Source organism: Hippocampus guttulatus, chromosome 13, assembly GCF_054856545.1.
Source record: "Hippocampus guttulatus isolate MCC_2025c chromosome 13, RoL_Hgut_1.0, whole genome shotgun sequence".
NCBI lineage: Eukaryota > Metazoa > Chordata > Actinopteri > Syngnathiformes > Syngnathidae > Hippocampus > Hippocampus guttulatus.
The window spans coordinates 1,255,598-1,273,989 of record NC_141273.1 but is presented as its reverse complement, the minus strand read 5'-3'; the positions used below and the strand labels follow the sequence as shown (position 1 = coordinate 1,273,989).

At 45.2% G+C, this 18,392-nt stretch overlaps 1 protein-coding gene across 1 annotated transcript; it reads right to left on the bottom strand.

Moving 5' to 3' along the window:
• Positions 1-8,247: 8,247 nt before the first annotated feature.
• On the bottom strand, positions 8,248-12,242 carry emx1 (empty spiracles homeobox 1). Its single transcript, XM_086127678.1, has 3 exons — positions 11,831-12,242; positions 10,410-10,594; positions 8,248-8,444 (listed from the first exon to the last, which is right to left on the bottom strand). Exons 1-3 carry the CDS (start codon positions 12,240-12,242, stop codon positions 8,277-8,279), a joined length of 765 nt encoding a protein of 254 aa, XP_085983804.1. The 3' UTR covers positions 8,248-8,276.
• Between the last annotated feature and the right edge of the window lie 6,150 nt (positions 12,243-18,392).

Here is an 18,392-nt window from a genome sequence, read left to right as displayed (position 1 = left end):
TACAGTCACAACAATTAGAGGTATCACATTAACTCATTCACTCCCAAAGACGTTTTTAAACGTCTTTTCAGACTTGGTCCAGAATTGGCTGCTACTGAATGAGTTAATCGTCCACCACTTTCCTCATAATGAAGTTCGGTACAATACGCAACCTTAAGACTTTATTTTTTTTTTTCTATACACAAAAAACGTATCAAGTCTGGCGAAGAATACCGCGCGCAAAGTTTGCTTCATCTTTGTCTTTTTTAACACCTTTCGTGACACTGGCGGCGTCTTGCTGCGGCACTTATTGCGACACTCTGAGTTCTTGTCACGTGGCCCGACGCGGAGGACGGCGTTAGCCCCAGGAAGCGTCGCGGCGCCACGGGGGGGGGCGACGTCAGGTTGTCTCAGACCTGGAAAAGGTCACGCTCGGCTGGTCGCTGATGAAGATCCATCTCCCGCCGTGTGGCCAAAGCTTCCGCCGGCCTTAAGCCGGAGTATTTTGGTTTCAATACCGAGTGCGCTCGGAGACGCCGATTAGCGCCCAACAAGACCTCAACAGAGTGAACCCTTGCGACCTTTTTCGACGCGCCGCAACCAAGAAATGACAAGTCGAAAGAATTTGCGAGCGAAACCTCGAATTGAAATTGTGTTTTATTTTTATTTTTTGCATGACTCATTTCATGCGGAGAGCCAACAAAGTTGACGTCGGAAAAAGATTAAAATTTCCCTTTGAAGCAGAAAACCTTCAAGTGAGAGACCTCATTCAAAATGACGCACGGGAGGGAAGACCATTCGTCAACATCATTCGGCTTTCGATCCGTTTTGAACAATGGGCCGCTCGCTTTCCTTTGAGGGAAACAAGGAGGCGTGGCTTTGCATTGATTGAGCCCCTTTCACACTGACCATCCTTTTCCCGGACCTCTCGTGCTGCGTCAAAGGTACCGATGAGGTTCCGGGGAGGCGGAAGTCAACCTAATAATTTGCCGTCTTCCGAGGATCAGCTTTTAAATCTCCGACGTGGCAATTTGGCAGAAGGAGCGGTTGTAAGGGGGACTTCCGGTAAGACGTGAAAATATCCCTCAAGTTCGCCGGCCCTCGTCGACCCCTTTGCACACGCACGCGCGTCCTTTGCGTTTGATTTCTTTCTGCAGCATTGGCCCTCGAGAGTACACGGACCCCTCGTCCCACAATGCCCCGGGGCCCCGGCCGGTAATTAAATTGTTTGCCTGCTCCCACCCTGCACCCTAGCACCCGCTGGATCTAATTAAATCAACAGGCTGCTCGTTAGAACTCTGCTGCCGCAAACAAATTGAGTAATTACCCCTAAAGTGGCGTCTATGTCGGGGCCTGATTTTGCCGATTTGTCTTTGCGCATTGTTGTCGTTTGGCGGTGCGCCTCGGCATAATAGGTAATTAAAAAAAGCTAATTGGATGGAGCGCGGGTAAAGTGGCCTTTGGATTTTGTTTGTTTGCTTACTTAGAGGCTAGATTTATTTGTAATAACCTATTCAAGCGCTGGCCTGTCAATCAATTAGCCGATAAAGAGCTCGACCGGAGGCGAAAGGCGCCAGCTAGCGTCGCGTGATTAATTTGCCGTTTGTTGGAATTGTGACTTGCGGCCTTTCGGAAGTGAATCCCAAGCGCGACTGTTTGACGCGGTGTCAAATGTGCGCATGACAATTAGCATATAGAAGAGGGGGCGGGGGGACGGGGGGGGGGGGGGAAATAACACACCATGAGTTTCGAAATCATTCCAAATGACTGCAGCTGTGGCGTTCATGGAAACTGTCTCACGATTGACGGGGAAAGTCCGAAAGGGCTGCCTGCTGTTTTTTTTTTTGCTTGAAAATGATCGTTTGCGTTGTGGATGTCGATCGTGGTACTCCAGCTCGTCAGGAATGCGGCCATCCTTGTCAAGGTCCTTTCCCCAGGTGTGTTTGGGATTCCTGACTGCAGAGTGAATAAGGGGGTGTGGGGGGGGGCTTGCCGCTACTCTCTTCAATGTCAGCTCGCCCTGACTGGTGTTCAATAGAGCGAGAACAAGATGGTCATACCAGCCCCCCCCCCCTCCCCCAGTGATGGATCGCACCGCGGAGAGCAAAGTCTGCAAAGTGAGTCCGTCGAAATGCAAATAACGCTCAACGGTGTTAACGAAAACGAGACATTGTCCGCCTCGGCTAATCAAACTCTAACCAAAAGTGATCTTATTATGTCCAACTTCAACATTCACTGCTTGTCAACTTCCAATTTGAGCAGAACAGACGAATGAATGCGACGAATGTTTGAAACGATGGACCTTGACCGGGTTTGCAGTTGGAGCCAAAAGCCGTGCTAGCGACAGAAACACAATTTGCAAATACGCTAAGTTGAAAACGTATCAATGCTATCGATAAACTGCGGCAGGTATGGGGGACTGATTGGCACAGCGCAGAGGTTCACGGCTTCGCTCCCGGCTACGGCCTTCCTGTGCAGAGCGTGCATGTTCTCCCCGTGCCCGCGTGGGTTTTCTCCGGGTACTCCGGTTTCCTCCCACATACCAAAAAAAAAAAACGCGTAGCAGGTAAATTGGACGCTTCAGATTCTCCCCATGTGTCCTTGAGAGCACGAATGTTTTGTTTGTCTACGTGTGCCCTGGCGATTGGCTGTCAACCGGTTCAGGGTGTCCCCCGCCGACTTCCCGAAGACGGGCTTGGGATAGGCTCCGGCACCCCCCCCGCCACCCTCGTGAGGAGAAGCCGATTAGAAAATGGAGGTCGCGTAGTCCAACATAATTCGATCATCGATACCTGCACATGATAGATTTAAAGTCGAGCGAGCAAGCAAACTAGCATCAGCTAATGAGCGTACAGAATGCGGATGGTTGGATGGATAGATGGAAAACTGTCATTTCTTTTGCTACCCGTCCTCAATCCACTTTTGTGTCCCGACGCAGCAGTTGAAAATCGCTTGGCTAACGCACTGTTAAGACTGCCAGCATTTTCTTGCGAGCTAGTTGTATTTATTTTTTTTCCGTATGTCATGAATTGGAAAAAGATGCAATAGGCACAAAATGGGCACAGCGCCACGTTTGGTTGAGTAGTCCGACATTTTCAAGTCAAGCTAGCAAGCTAACCTAGCATCAGCGACTAAACGTACAGAATGTGATATGTTCGTTCATTTCAAAATGAAATACAAGCCGCGGGTCGATGGTAGGAAATCAAGTCGTGCCGGAACTAGCGTGTTAGCATCTTAGCACAACAACATCCACTCCCGATTCTTTGCCATTGACCCTTTGTGACGCCGCCCCCTCTCCGGGCTCAGATGTGTGTGTGTCTGTGTGCGCGCAGGCTAATTAAGACAAGGCAGCGCAACGTGTTAATGAGCTCCCTCATTAGGCAGCAGTTCTTCCTCGTTAGGCGAAGAGGCGGAGGAGCGACGACGGAGCGAGCTCCTTCGCGGGAGCTCCCGCTGCGTTTGCCGTCCCCACGCGGCGAATGAGGCATTATCCTCGGAGATGGGGAAAAATTGGAGTTGGGGATTGGGTTTTCTTTTTTCCCGAAGCCTATTTTAGCTCAGCTGAGGACGAGGCTTATTTGTGAACCGCGAGTGTCTCTTCGTATCATGAAATTGTGCGGCCCTGTCAACGTTTCTAAAAAGTTTCAAGAATCCACACTCGAAACGATACAGGGAGTCTGCCCTTTTGGCTTTGAGGCGGCCATTTTCGGTTTGTTTTCGCTGCAAGACAGAATCACCTTCACTTTGCGTTTTTCTTGTGCGCCTCATTTGGAAGACGCAAAAATCCGGATTTCACCACACTTTGGTGTTTTATCAAATACACGGGAGCTGTTTCCCTCCAGCTAGCAAGTACCTTACCTTGTCCGACATCACATTAAAACGGTCAAATGACCTGATCCCAAGATGCAAAAGTAAACCAGTAAACCACATCTCCTCTTGCAGTTCACGTTGGCGGGATGCGGTTCATTCAATTAATCATCTGTTGGCGTTCCGCTTTTGTGGCTAGCCGTAAACCTCATCTGTCCGCGAAGGGCTTTTGCTTGTTTTGCGGCCCGGTTCCGCGACCATCTTTTACCGTCGCCGAATGACACAAACTGCGTCTCTCTCGTTGCCGAAGGTTTTAATTACGGCTGGAAATAGCTCCCGCAGCCATATGGCGCCGAACTCCGGACATATGTGCCGAATAGACGCCTTCCGTTTCCGACGGAGGAGCCAGTTTTGCACTTTCTTGCAGATAAGAGACCGCCCCCGCCCCACAAAAAAAAACAAAAAACAGAAAGACACCTGAATGCTCCCCCTATCGCCCGCCTACACAATTGTCCCACTTCACACCTAGGGTTCTGCCATCTGTTTCAACTATTAGCAAAAGCTCCACTCCGACTTTTAATTTGCCAAATTGGCTCTTTTTTTTTTTTTTTTTTTTTGCACATTAGGGGCGCATGTAAAAATGTCTTAAAACCTCACAATTGTTTTGATTACACGTTCGCGTTTTGTCATTACTCTGCGTGTTCCTGTCTCCTTCCCTCAAGTCAGTATGGGTTGGACTTCAATCGCCATGGCAACAGGTTAATACACACACAAAAAAAAAAAAAGAAAACACCTGTAAGTGACTGTCCTGCCTATGTGGCTGTACGACCTATCACAGACACGGGAGAAAATCATCCAAAAACGAAAGCTAAAGCTAGCATACAGATCAGCGGAGAAAAAGTCAACCCTCCATTTAGTTTAGCTCGCTCAGCTTTGCAGCCGAGGTCTCATGTTATTGCTAATGTACACGTCATAGAAGTACATCGTTTAGCCTTGGAGCAGACGAGCATGTGCCCTTTTGACTTTGGACAAATTCGAATCCCCGAGCACGATGTTAGCATTTTGAATAAGGAGCTAACTAGATAGGAGCTTTATTTTAGGAGTAATTCAAGTACATTGCTTACCTTGGGTTGCACGAAGGTGTCCCTGTTGATTTTTTTTTTGTGGCAATTAAATAACCACATGGACAACAATCTCATAATAAGTCTTAATTTAGTGCCATAATGTTCAACCACAGCAGCGCAATGTTTTGTGGGTAAAGCCCGGCAGATTTTTGCCAACAGTTTCAGTGTTTATTTATTTTTTTTTCTTGTCACAAGGAAATTTTGAGCATGTTCAAAATTCCCTTGCGTCAAGAAAAGCACGGGCAAACGTCCGCCAAACATCCGACGACCGTTTGGCAAACATTTGTGACCTGGATTGTAGCTCGACTTGCCGTAGTTGTATACCATTAGCATTTTGATTCAAATCCTGCATTTATTTGGCTTAATTTGCCGCTTTGGAAGCGCGCGCACACGCATAAAATCTTTCTAACTCCACTTAAAGAGCATCGTTGAACCTGCTTTGTATTAGCATCATGTTCTCATTTTGTCTACTGGGCTAAAATGAGGATAGCATTTGAAGGATGTGACAAGTACATTGCTTAGCTTGGAGCTAACATGTTCATCGTCAGGATTTGGTTTTGGCTCACTATTGTGGACGTTGACACGGTTGGTTCCGTGTTAGCCTCCTTAATGCTCCTTACGCGTGTATTCATTTTTTTCCATTGTTTGTTTGACTATCCTGTTGAATAAACAGCTGAAAGACAAAGAAAGCGTTTTTTTTTTTTTCTCCACTTCACTGGAGCACGTCATTGAAATTTGGGCTTCCCACAAAGTCAATCACCCGCCAAACGACAGCTCGTAACTTGCACACCTCAAAAGTTGGAGCGCGTGCAAGTCAAAAGTAGAGCGTAGCGCTTGGCCTGACGCGATGCAAGTGAGAATCAGTGTTCAAGCGCCGCTTTCGCTGTGCTTGCACTTCATTTTCACGTATGCGACCTGACATCCTCCGCAGTGTTTGTACAGCCGCCGTGGGAAAACCTTAAAAACAAGATGCTGCATATGCAGCGTTGTCCAAATCGAAGCGCACCTTCCTTATTCGGCTGCCTGTAAGCGTCCGAATATTGCTCGTCACCATTTTCAATCCTTTTACATTGTACTTAATATGTAGTCAGAGAATCAATTCAATAATTGTGTATTTTTACTCGGAATTATCACTTTTTTTTTTTTTTTCAACTCATTCGCTCCCAAAGACGTTTAAAAACGTCTTTTCGGATTTGGTCCAGAATTGGCTGGTACTGAATGAGTTAAGCACAACAGTCCCAAATGGTGGCCGTGTACCATCCCAATTAACAAAGCCGCGATTTGCCGTTAATTGCACTTCTTGTCGTGTCACTGATGCGACGTGACGCTCACCGCGCGGGGTGGCGCGTTAAGCGAAGGAAGGAAATAACATCTGCTCTTTAGCGCGTTCGAGCTAATGATGGAGCACCAAGACCGTCGCTTGGCTTTCTCCGCCTTCTCGTCGAGGTGTCTTGTCATGCGCTGATACATGCACGCGCGCACACACACGCATGCGTGCGCGCTCTTGTTTTTCCACAGAGGACTCCCATGCCCACACGTCCTCTCTGCTGACACAGGTGACGAGAGACGTGTTGTTTCGGTCTCCGCTGAATTGTTTCCTTAGCGCCCAACAAGCAGAGCTTCACTCCCGATGGATTTTTAAATCCAAGAGATTTCAAAGAGGAGATTCACCCGACAGCCTGAGAAAGGGAATCCCCCTTTGTAGATTCGATCTCAGATGAGCTCCACCCCGCCAAGATCGAAATGCGCGGGACGAGAGCCGTTTTAAATGGGATCGCTCGTCAAGGAGACGCCCGTCGTCTCGATGCAATCCATCTTCGAGAAGGCGCGCGAGTGAAAGAAAGCGCCGGCGATGTTGTTTATTTATCGAGCAGACGAAACGTCGGTGCACGTGCGTGCGTGCAAGTTGAAAAAGTCCTCGGCAACACACATTTTGTGTTCTTTGTCCCAAAAACTGAGAAGAGCCGAGGTATTTTGAAGGGCCCCGTTTGCCCCCTCCCCTCCTCGCTGCTCTTGGTTTACAAAGCAAAACATCAAGGTCAGACATCACGGCTCATCGCTAAAGCCTCGCGGTCATTAGCGACAGGTTCCTTCCGTTTCTTTTGACAGGCGATTACGGAGGCCTCTCCCGCACAATGGTCGGTTACTTTCCCTCTCCGTCTGTTGTATTTGTGTGCGCGGCGACTCGGGGAGCGCACCTGACACCTGCGCAACTGCCCGGCGACATTCCTCACACCTTTTGTCTTAATCGGCGCTTCCTGACAACAAACCACAAAAGGCGACTGACTTCCTGGCACCTTTGTACTGTTTGGTCTCCTCGTGTCCATTTGTTCAAGAGGCTCGAGAAGCGCTCAGACCTTCTTGTGCCTTGACAGGCGCCACTATAGCAAAATGCGACGACGATAGTGGCCCGCAGGCGCAGGCGTCAATTAGGAGGGAGCTTAGTGAGACATTACAATTCATGTCAAGGGAAACCGGAATTTGAATCGAAACATTATAGAGAAATGCAGTTTAAAAAAAAACAAAACAAAAGGCAGCATTGTGGAGCACGCGCAGTCTACGGGAATGTAAAGAAGGACGCACCGTATCTTCTGGAGCGACGCCATGTTCAAAGCTACTTCTCACAACAATGCGGAGGAAGCGACCTGGCGTCAGACTCGACCTCGGACATAAACATACACAATATTTCGTTGTGACCACACGTCGGTCGACGGGAACATGGACACAAAACATTGCGGAGCGACCACACGTTGGGAGTGCGAGCGCGACCGTGTAGAGTCCAATTAAACTCATTCAGTAGCAGCCAATTCTGGACCAACTCTGAAAAGACGTTTATAAACGTCTTTGGGAGTGAATGAGTTAAAAGCATTGTCACCGTCAGCGTTTCGGCAATTGAAAAAAAGCGCGACTTGACATTTGTTTGTTTTTTTGCCCACTTTCATTCGCCTGAGCGGCGGCTTGAATTGGCGCTGCTGTTTTGGTCGGCGCCGCATTTGAAACAGGCTCGGCGATGAACCCCTTTAAACGCACGTGAGCGACGGCGTCTTTGAACAGAGAAATTAAGGCGCCGCTTTGAGGGAGGCCTTTATTTTACCGGACGCCGCACCCCACCCATTGGATGTCATGAGATTCCGTACCTCCGGATAAAAGTAAACTAAGGTTGATGACCTACACAGCAGCTTTAATGAACGAACAGCATGAGAACACAATGCAGGGGGGGGGGGGGGGGGGGGCGTCCAGGTCGTCCCAGTCCACGCACAGTCTTGTTTGCTCCCAGTATGTCTACGTATACTTCATCACATCACATAATAAATAGTGTCGTTGGTCCTCGTGAGGCAGCAGTGTTTTAAAATTTTCTTCCGTCTTTTAGTCCTCCGAGGTGACGTCGATGTCCTCGGAGCTGGTCTGCTTGGTGGCCACGCGCCACCTGTTGATGTGGTGGTTGCCCTTCTTCTTCTGCTGGGCGTCCGGGCCGTCTTCCTCCAGCTTCTGCCGCTTGTACTTGGTCCGCCGGTTCTGGAACCACACCTTCACCTGCGCACACGCCAGCCACACGCTTCAGAGAGGTAACGTAGCAACTGCCGTGTACGTGACGTTGTGGGCCGGTCCGCTCCAAATGATAGTGTGGCGCCACCACATGGCAATGTCCCCCCCACACCCACCCCACCCCACCCGGAACGTATACATGGATGGACACAAACACTGCGGAGTGACCATGCGTCAGAGTCTGCTCCACACAACATCGTCGAGGAGCCACATATCGCATTCTAATCCACACAACATTGTGGGGGGGACCATGCCTGTCTAATGCAAACACATATCCGCGTCTACCGCAACATATGTGCACACGACGTCCTGGAGCAAACATCCGAGTCGACGTGAACATAAGCACACAACGCTGTGAACTGACTGCACGTCACAACGTTGTAGAGCCACAACATATCAGATAATATTAGAACATACGCAGTGGAGACCTGCTTGCACTTTTTTCATGTTTCACTTCAAAACCTCATTACATCCTTCCCCCCCCCCCTTTTCTTTTTTCCTCCTCACTTTGCATGTCATTTGCATTAATTGAGACGTTCTCCCCGCTGTTCGATAACAAGCCCCCTCGACTTTGTCAAGCGTGAGCTTGAAACGTGACTAATTCCAACTGCTAAAACGATCTTTTCTCAAGGTGAGACTTCTTCTTTACACTTGATTGTCATCGATCGGTATTCGTGTTCCGGCAATACGACATGGAGGCAAGTGGCTGCTTTTAAGCTTCAAATCTCCATTCATGCATAGAATACTGCTGGCTCACGAGGTGGCTTTTTATTGCCCATTAGGACTAATTGACACCCACATAGCATCAATAACACACGCACCTTCATCCAATAACAGCGTTAAATATGCCACACGCCATTCTGGACTTGTCAAAGCAGCAAGAGCGAGTGTGTAAACGCCTTCATTATGACGAGTAATAATAAATGCGCACAAGTCTTGCTGAACTGTGCTCGTGGCTCCGTGTTTCCATATTTGCTGGTGGCGCTTTCACGTCATTTGGACGGTTCGTCGCATATTTTGACTCATTCCCAGATGTTAAACGGAGGATTATGGAATTAATACAATGTACCCGACGTGTTCAAATTACATTACAAGTCCTGTATTAAAAATGACAATATATTCAAGAAAATAAATATTTTTGCTATTTCTCAGAGCAGGGATAGGCAAACATTAAAAAAAAAAAAAGATAATGAGCCAAGTTACTCATAGATTGATGAAAATGCGGATGTAACTTTAGTAAGAAAATAGTCCATTCTCTTTTTGGGTTTTTTTGTAATTCATAATGTAATACAATTTCAAACAGTTAATAGAAAACAACCATTTGATTAGATAAGCGCAGGAAACCACAATGACACAATAATTAGTCCATTTTATCCAAATAAATCAATAAAATTATTTTTAAAACCCTGCGACAAATATTGCAAGACTGCACGGAAATGCTTGCTTTGCGGGTTTCGGGAACGTGCCACGTGAAGCCGGTGGCTGTACTTTCCTTAGCCTTGTCAAAACGCCACGATAACCACAACAGCAAACGTATTGTTTGTATGAATAGTTGGCCATCTTCATTTAAAAATCCCATTCTCTCAATTTAGAGTTAAATATATTCACAATTATTCGTTTGCTCCTGTATTTGTTGGCACTTGGACTTTTATTATTAATCCAAGTGTATACTATGAATATTTCAGCTGTGACGATTTAATTTCCCCACATAGAATGAACAAAGTATCCGTGTGTCCAAATAGAGTCTCAATTATCCTCAAAACCATTATAAATCAACATTTCCTTAAATTGTTGTCGTTGACTGTCCTCAAATGCAAAATAATAATAATAATTAAAAAAACAACGTGTAGCGAGATTCCCAAGTCTCGCGACATTTCACAAGGACAAAAAAAAATTGTCCAAAGTCCAATATTTATCCCCCAAAAGAGCGCGAAGAGCCGCCATGTTTGTCACCTGTGTCTCGGACAGGCTGAGGCTGCCGGCCAGTTGCTTCCGTTCGGCGCCTACCACGTAATGGTTCTTCTCAAAGGCCCGCTCCAGGCGCAGCAACTGCGACGGCGAGAAGGCGGTTCGGATCCGCTTGGGCTTCCGGGCGAAAGGGCCGTGGAGGAGTAGGCCGTCCTGGGACGCGTCGTGACCTACCGGGCCGGGACGACACACACCCGAACTGCCATTACGGCTCATTCCAGCCTTGCTGAGGGACCGCCATTACGGCTCCGAGTCGCCGAACAGGTGAGTTGTCCGCACCTGTTTTTTTACCTCGCTTTACCTTCCATCCGCAGATGAAAAAACAAAAACGTTTGGGGACATTTTGTCGTGAAGTTTTAAATCTAAATGTTTAAAACGGAATTGTCTTGACCAAATGTCTGGCTACTCTTTACTTTTTTTTAACAGGCTGTCTGTTAACTAAAATGTCTTTTTGCGTTTCTTGTTTTTTTTAATGTGGACTAAATAAAGCTTTATTGAACATAAAAGCCGTCTGAAAGTAGACGCTGAAGCAAAACCTAAGTCAATTGTTTTTTTTAATCAGTGTATAATTATTAGTAAAATATTCCAGGAAGAAATCAATATTACTAATAATATCGATTTCTTCCTGGAATACTTTTAAATCGGTGTTTAGTGCGTGCTGATTAACTAATGGAAAGCGATTACTATTCGGCTATTATAGCACGGTTTTATGTTGTATGCTTTAAAAATGTTAATTACGACAGTTTGTGTCTACTCACTCTGGCCGTTTTACTTGAATTTGTTATTTGACAGCTAAACACCAAGTGATCGTGTATGTGCATTATTTGGTCATTTCAAAAAATTGAACAGCTCATGATTATTTTTAATGTTCACATTCGGTTACGATTAAAAAGTACGTATTTGTTTCCTTATTTCACAATCATGGGATGCAATTCTCGGTGACGCTCGTGATCTTGTAACAAAAGCAGCCCCACGTTGAATTGAATTGCACTCGGGGACGCAGACGTGCCTTAAAAATTAGTAAATGACAATCAGTTTTGATTGACGTTGTAAGTGAGGACTAAATGGGGACTATTTCATGACATTTATTCTTTTGCTTTGAGTCTATTGAAGCATATTGTGACAACTGTTTATTAATCAGTGAAATTGCATGACGGCGGTTTGTTGATCTCGATATCAAATGATCGATTTAAAAAGATATTATATTATTATCCATCCCTATAGCCGGAGTTCTCTATTAGGTGTAGCCATGACACGGTCGTTAGATTACGCCGTTCTGCATTTATTGACGATTATAAAAATATTTAATCATAGTATCTTAAAAGCGCCATTTATTCCTTCTTCTTGTGCACCGGTTTGCTGGTTTAAACGACGGTTGCCCACCCTACCAAAAAGAGCGGATTTACCTTGAAACCTGTGTCCAAAGAAGCGGTTCCGCAGCACCCAGGGGTAAAAGTTGAGCGGGTCTCGGTGTTGCGCGGAGCCGAAGAAGTGCGCGTGGTGCTGCAGGTGCTGGTTCTGATGTTGGTTTTGGTGGTGGTGGTGGTGGTGGTGGTGGTGGTGGGCGTGGGCGTGGGGGCCCACGGCCAGCGGCGGGTGGTTCACCGACTCGTGGAACACCAGCTCGGCCTGGTTCGGGTAGAGCGAGCGGGCCACGGCGGCGGCGGCCGCCGGGTAGCCGCCCATCAGGGCGTCGGCGGCGGCGGCCGGGCCGGCGTAACTGAGCGCGGTGGGACGGAGGGGCTCGTCGGCCAGCGGGTTCTCCTTGGCCACCAGAGACTCGATGGTGAAGCAGCGCTTCCCTGTCGGCGCCAACATCTCCAGACACCAAATAAATCGGGCTTGCTGCTGTTGTTGTTGTTGTTTTTTTTTTTTTATTCCCTGCTTTATCCTGCCTTAGAGATGCATGTTCAACTTTTCTTTTCGTGCGCAGCCCGGAGATGTTGCTTGAAAAGTCAACAGTGCCCCAAGTCCTCCTTGACGCCAAAGCTTTCGTCTATACGCAAGACTGCACAAGTGAGAGCGTGCATTGGGGCGAGGGGGGTGTGCGGCTTACCACCACCCCCTACCCGCGCGGACTGTGATTGGACCGCGGGACCTGCCAATCAAGGTGAGTGTCGAGAAGCTCTTTTTGTACAAAGTCAAATTGCCGTTTTTGTACATATTGACGTCCACAAACGCTTACAAGCGAGTTTAAATATGACATTTTCTTTTTTACACCCCCCCCCACCCTCCTCGGATGCGCTCGCGTGACGCGCCCGTTAAATTTGCAGAGACGGATTTCATTTCTTCCCTAACTTAGCCTTGCAGTTTGATCCTCACACTTGAACACGCTTGATTATTTTCATTCATCTGAACAACATAAAACAATAAATATGTTATCATTTGGATTAGTGGGGGTATTTTTTAATCAACGTATTTGGTTCCCGAGATAAAATTTACTCACGTTAATATTCCACGATAGCTGCTTTTTTTTTACATCAATCCAATAAAAATTCAGACAACGATTTTGTCCCATTTATCCTTTTTTATGGACTCGCCTTACTTGCTATAGTTGCGTCTTTTTACTGTCAAATAAAAACAATTAAAAATCCCATTTTTGATTACATTAACTTGAGTTTATTTTTAAATGAATGCATTTTTAAATGAGTCTTTATTTTCCCCCCGTGTGAAGAGCCAATGTGACTATCAATCCTGCACTCAATCATTTTGACATATTATTGTTACTCGTCAACAACAAATAGGCCTCCGTTCTCAAACTGCTGAAAGAAATTCCGAGCGAAGCAAAAACTAAAAGCGAGGTCCTCCTCGCCACATTTGGCGTGTTTTATTTGACTCTATTTTCGGATATTTAATCAAAACGTTTACGGTATATGGAAGCTATGGGGGGGGGGGGGGGGGGGAGACAATTCGTCCTCTATCACCAGAAGGTTTTCGGTCGTGGAAACAGAAAGAGGAAGGAAGGGGGTGGAAGTAAATGAAATCCACCAGTGTTGGTTAATGCTTGACTTGGGAATGTGCAGCGAGTTGCAATTGAAAATGATTAGCCCCAAACAAGTTGTTGATGAGGCGTTTAGAGCTTTAAAGGCTCCTAAACGCACCGCTCGACCTGATTGAATTTCCATTAGTGACGTCACCAGGAGTCGAGATAAGCATCCTTTGGGGTCACGACTTTGGAGGAACGAAGCATTTTGTCATTTAATTCACTTTTTTTTTACGACATGAAAGCCTTTTTGATCCCGAACAGCCGCCTGCGGGCATGCACGCGCGCTCATGTGCATCCCCGCTGCAGGTTAATGCGCACTACGGTTGGCTTCCTCTTCTGGCTGGCCACTTCATTAGGCACACCCCTCTCATGCTACACCCGATGTCAAAAAAAAGATAGTTATGATTGACGCGGTGAGCTGCTCCAAATATTTTGACGGCCCTATCGAGCTGTGAGAGTTTCCTTGTTCAGTGGAAATGTATTGCGTAATATAAAAATGCGTGTAAAGATTATGAATATATAGCGGTAAAGAAATGAACAAAGGCCTTAATGAATGTGCTCGACATTAAAAAAAAAAAAAGAAACAATTTGCTGAGTATCAACTCATGAGTGTTGCTGAGAAGTTTTTCATTAAATCTTTGATTCTTTTTTAATTGTTGACGCTTTTCTTTTTAAGTAAACATCCGGTCGCTTAGGTCAACTTTTAACTGTTGACTGTAATCTCGGTGTTAAATGTAAATAATGTGAGATGTTAAATAGATTCATATTGAAGACCTGTGCAATTTAAATAACATAGGCATGATTCATCTCAACAAATACATGAGAAAATGTTCTTGATTTCAACCAATCGACATAATTGACGTCGAACTTCAATCAAGTGATCAGGCCATTAAAAAATGTTGAATTCTTTTGGGGTCCGGTGTCAGGCGGCACATGACTTGGACTGAGAACAGCTGCCCTCCTGTGGTGTTAAAATGGAATTGCAAAAAGTAATTTTTTTGGCCCTGTTTCAAAGAAGTCAAGGTCAGAAACGGGTTGTTCAATTTTATTTTTGTAATGCTACACTATTTGTACTAACAATCTGCATTTGTGACTCTAAATGAAGGACATATGGCCCTTAAAGGTTGTTCTCGAACAGTAATGCTCAGTGTGCAACGTGCACTCCCTCTAGTGGTGCGTGAAGACATTACTGAATTAAATCTTCAAATTGCACAACGTCACATTCGTGGAAACGTTTTTTTTTCACCCGGTGCAATTCATTTGGATCAAGTGGTCTACACCACGATTGCATTTAATCTTTTGACGCTGGTTGTTTAAAAAAAATGGGGTTTAGGATTTTTTTAAATTTTTAACTTATGTACATTAAGCCTCATGAATATTTAAGTACGCTTTTGATTTGCCTGCATTTAAGATCATGTTTACATGAATAATGAGAAAACATTTTGAGAATGAAAACCTCTTTCTCGTTTTGGATGGAAACTTCAAACCACAGCCATACTGCATCTTAACGTTGGCCATGATGGTAGTACAGGAAGGGTAACTTATCAAAAAAAATTGAGGTAGAACCTGGTCTAAAATCTTTAAGAAGCACCGTCCTGGAACAATTCGGTCATGCTCATGAGAAGAAAAAAAAACAATCAGAATTGTCCTATCAGTTTTCTGTGTTTATGCTGCCGTCTGTTGGTCAAGATGGGGTAAAACACCCGAGCATTTGTTGCATTTGTAACGTATCATCATCGAAGTCACTAAAACGTGACTAACAGTTACTTATTACAGATTGATTAGATATTCCGTTTTTCATATTCATCCTCGTCGACTGTTTCCGCCAGAGTTAGCAAACCGGCTCCACGAGGTCCATTTCAGTTCGGCGACTATTCGCCCAACAAATTGAATCGAAAGAGCTGACAACGACCGCAATACGTCACCGAGAGACCTTTGTCGTGTTGATGCGGTGGAACGTGCGATGAGGTGACGCATGAACACGTGATGAAAATGTGACGGCTTCCTTCGTTCAACTCGCTCGAATTGGCCGTCACGCGGTTGTGTGCTCAGCTCTAATGTGGGCACTCGTGCTTAATGCGCGCCGCTTAAACACTGGCGCAAATTCACCCCCGTCGCTACTTGGAGCAGATGGCGAAAGTAGCACGTCGCTGCGTTTGTGGCACCTGCCCGACAACCTGCGACCACCCCACATAAAACGCGACACCCACTCGACCTAAACAAACATCCAGTGGTAATACATTCAATTCAGAACTTCGATCACTTGTGGCCCCACAGAACAGTAAATTTGGGAATCGCATTTTGGAGATTGGATATGAGAAGGCAAAAGCCCTTCTAATATTTGCAAATCAAATCTATACACAAGTGAAAATATCGTTCTCGATGTAATGTGTTTTTCATAAGTTTCAAGTGTTGCGCTATGTTTTAATTTGCTTCATTTTGCTTGATTAAAATGTAAATTTGCCTCGATAATTGAGAACATTCATTTTAAAATCACGATAATTATTAAAGTTAAAAATAAAAAGGTGTGTTCTGTGGTTTGCTGGGGAGTCGACATTTTGAATTCCTTCGATGAAAATACATCTGGTTATTCTAAATATGATGAATGATAGGTTTCAAAAGAACTAGTCTTGAACTGTGACTGACATCCATGTTTTTGGGGGGGCGGGGGGGGGACTTTGACATTTCTCATTTTAGACAACTACTTCAATGTATATAAATAATTACTAAAATAATTTCATAAGCATTTTGTGGCTTTGTCAAATAATACATTGCATTTCAAGTACAATATTTGAACATTACTTCCTATCATGTATCTAAAACGATTTTTTGGTGAAATCTTATTTTGTCTTTCTATAACCTGCATACACTTGATTCGTCTGCCTGTCAAAGTCATTCAGTCGACTGTATAATTGCTCTTTGTTGCCCCTTTATTGGTTCCCCCCCCCTCCTCCCCGGGTGCTGATTGGCTGCCAATCTGAATGCAGACAGGAAGTGCCCCCCTGTGACTCCACCCTCTCCTCCATAGGAGGCCGTGTCCGTGCGTGGTTGGCCATTGTACCGGCTCACAAAAGAGTCTGCTCCACTTCAAACGCGGTAATGAAAGCTAATGACTATTAGATGGAGTACGCCACATAAAATATGCTAAGCGCCATTTTGACGACGCATGAGAACTTTCACACCTTCTCGCCTCCACACGCGGCGTACACCTCGATGTGTGACCTCCATCTTGTTGGACCCTGCATCTAATACCCTACATAAAGGCAATTCAATTCAATTCAATTCAATCTTGTTCTTCTTCTACTATTGGAGAGTCTCAAAGTGGTATGAGGGCTCCCTCCAGCGATGCGTTAAAAAAGTGACAATTTAAATTTCTGTGACAGTCAACGGATAACATATTTTCTTGAATTCAGTACAGTACGTGTTTTAAGTTTATTTGTATCGAACTTTTTAAGTACAATACATTTGCATTTCATCATTTAGAAAGTTTGTTTTAAAATTGTTATTTCATGTAACTTATATGCAGTGCCTTTTTTTTTTTAGAATCATTTAAGTACACTTTCCATTTTGCTATATTTAAGCACATTGTCAATGGCCACTTTATTAGGTACACATGCACTACCGAAAACAGTTCATCTCAGGGCGTCCGTCAACTGACTAACTCTGCGTATATACTATTGTTTTCATTTTAAAAAATGGTATCCAAAATTATCGATCGATTGTCAAAAATAATTAGATTAATTTTGATCATCGATTAGTTGTCGATTAATCGCTGCACCTCTAATATGTGCCTTGGCTTTTTCTGTGGCTTTTAGTCCTTGCTTGGCACTGACAATTTTGAACAACGGAGACGAACTTAAAAGATGTCACCGTGTTAGCGTCCCCCCGTTGAGAGCTCAGATCAGTGAGCACTCCAAAGGATAATCTCATTTGTCTTGAGGGCTTTTTTTGCATCGCGGACAGTGTCGCAGTGACTGCTGTCATTCGTCTCGGAAGAAGAATTTGACCGTTCTCAGGTCACGTGAGCTCATCTTCCTTGTTCTTTTTCTATTGATCATGACCATAACTCAGTCAACCCAACTGATTTTAAAGACTCCATTTTGAAGACTCGTAACACAAGTCAAGCAAGCAACGGCGAGCAGGTCTCAATTTGAAGGAGCCCACGCAGCGGCGGCCCCCGGCGTTGCTCCCCAGCCGTTAAGAAGGCCTTTGCTAATTGAGAGCACGACACCCACCGACCCCCCGACCCACTTCCCCAAATCCTCTTCATCCCCTTCAGTTTTTCCCAGGCCTCCGGCCGCCCCTCGTTCTCCCTCAATGGGATTACACTGGACGCAGAGATAGCGGGCGTCATCTCATCGCGCTGCTTTGCAGGGGCGGGGGGTTATCACGTCAATCAGATCAGACTCTCCACAGAGATCTGCTTCACCGCTTTTCATTCAACTCTGATTCTGTTACTCATCTCTGCTTCCATCCTTTTCTTCAATGAGAGCATTGGTTGGCGAATTGCCAATGGTTGACACTGGGGGAAAAAACCCACAACTTGTATTTTTTTTTTCAGGGCGGGGGGGTGGTAAAACAATATTTTTAGTCGGAACAACTTTAAAATATTGTCGGAACAACTTTAAAATATTGACATTTATAGCAACAGTATGAGTTAACACAAAAAAAGAATGCATTTTGTTTCCTCCCAAACTATTTTCAGAGTCGATTTTTTTTTCTATTTTTAGGTTTGGGGACAATACAAGGAGCGATTAGTTGTGTAAATTAATTTCTTTGCTGTGGAATGCAGGAAAGCCATCTTTCCTTCAAACCTAAAAATATTTTGTTGAATTGGCCAACTTAAATTTTTTTCAAAGTCTGTTGCCTTGAAATTTTGAGTTCAGCCAACCTTTTTTTTTTCTTCTTCACAGTGAAATATGAAACGTGAGTTTGTTCATGAGCGAGTGATTGATTAGTCCTACGGCGGTGACAACATTCTT

Bases quoted from the DNA above. Each gene is read 5' to 3' on its own strand.
- emx1 (XM_086127678.1), bottom strand. From the start codon at position 12,242: ATGTTGGCGCCGACAGGGAAGCGCTGCTTCACCATCGAGTCTCTGGTG. The intron at 10,595-11,830 runs GTAAATCCGCTC...CCGGCCCGGTAG, and splicing joins CTTTGGACACAGGTTTCAAG to GTCACGACGCGTCCCAGGAC. The intron at 8,445-10,409 runs GTGACAAACATG...GCGTGTGCGCAG, and splicing joins TCAGCCTGTCCGAGACACAG to GTGAAGGTGTGGTTCCAGAA.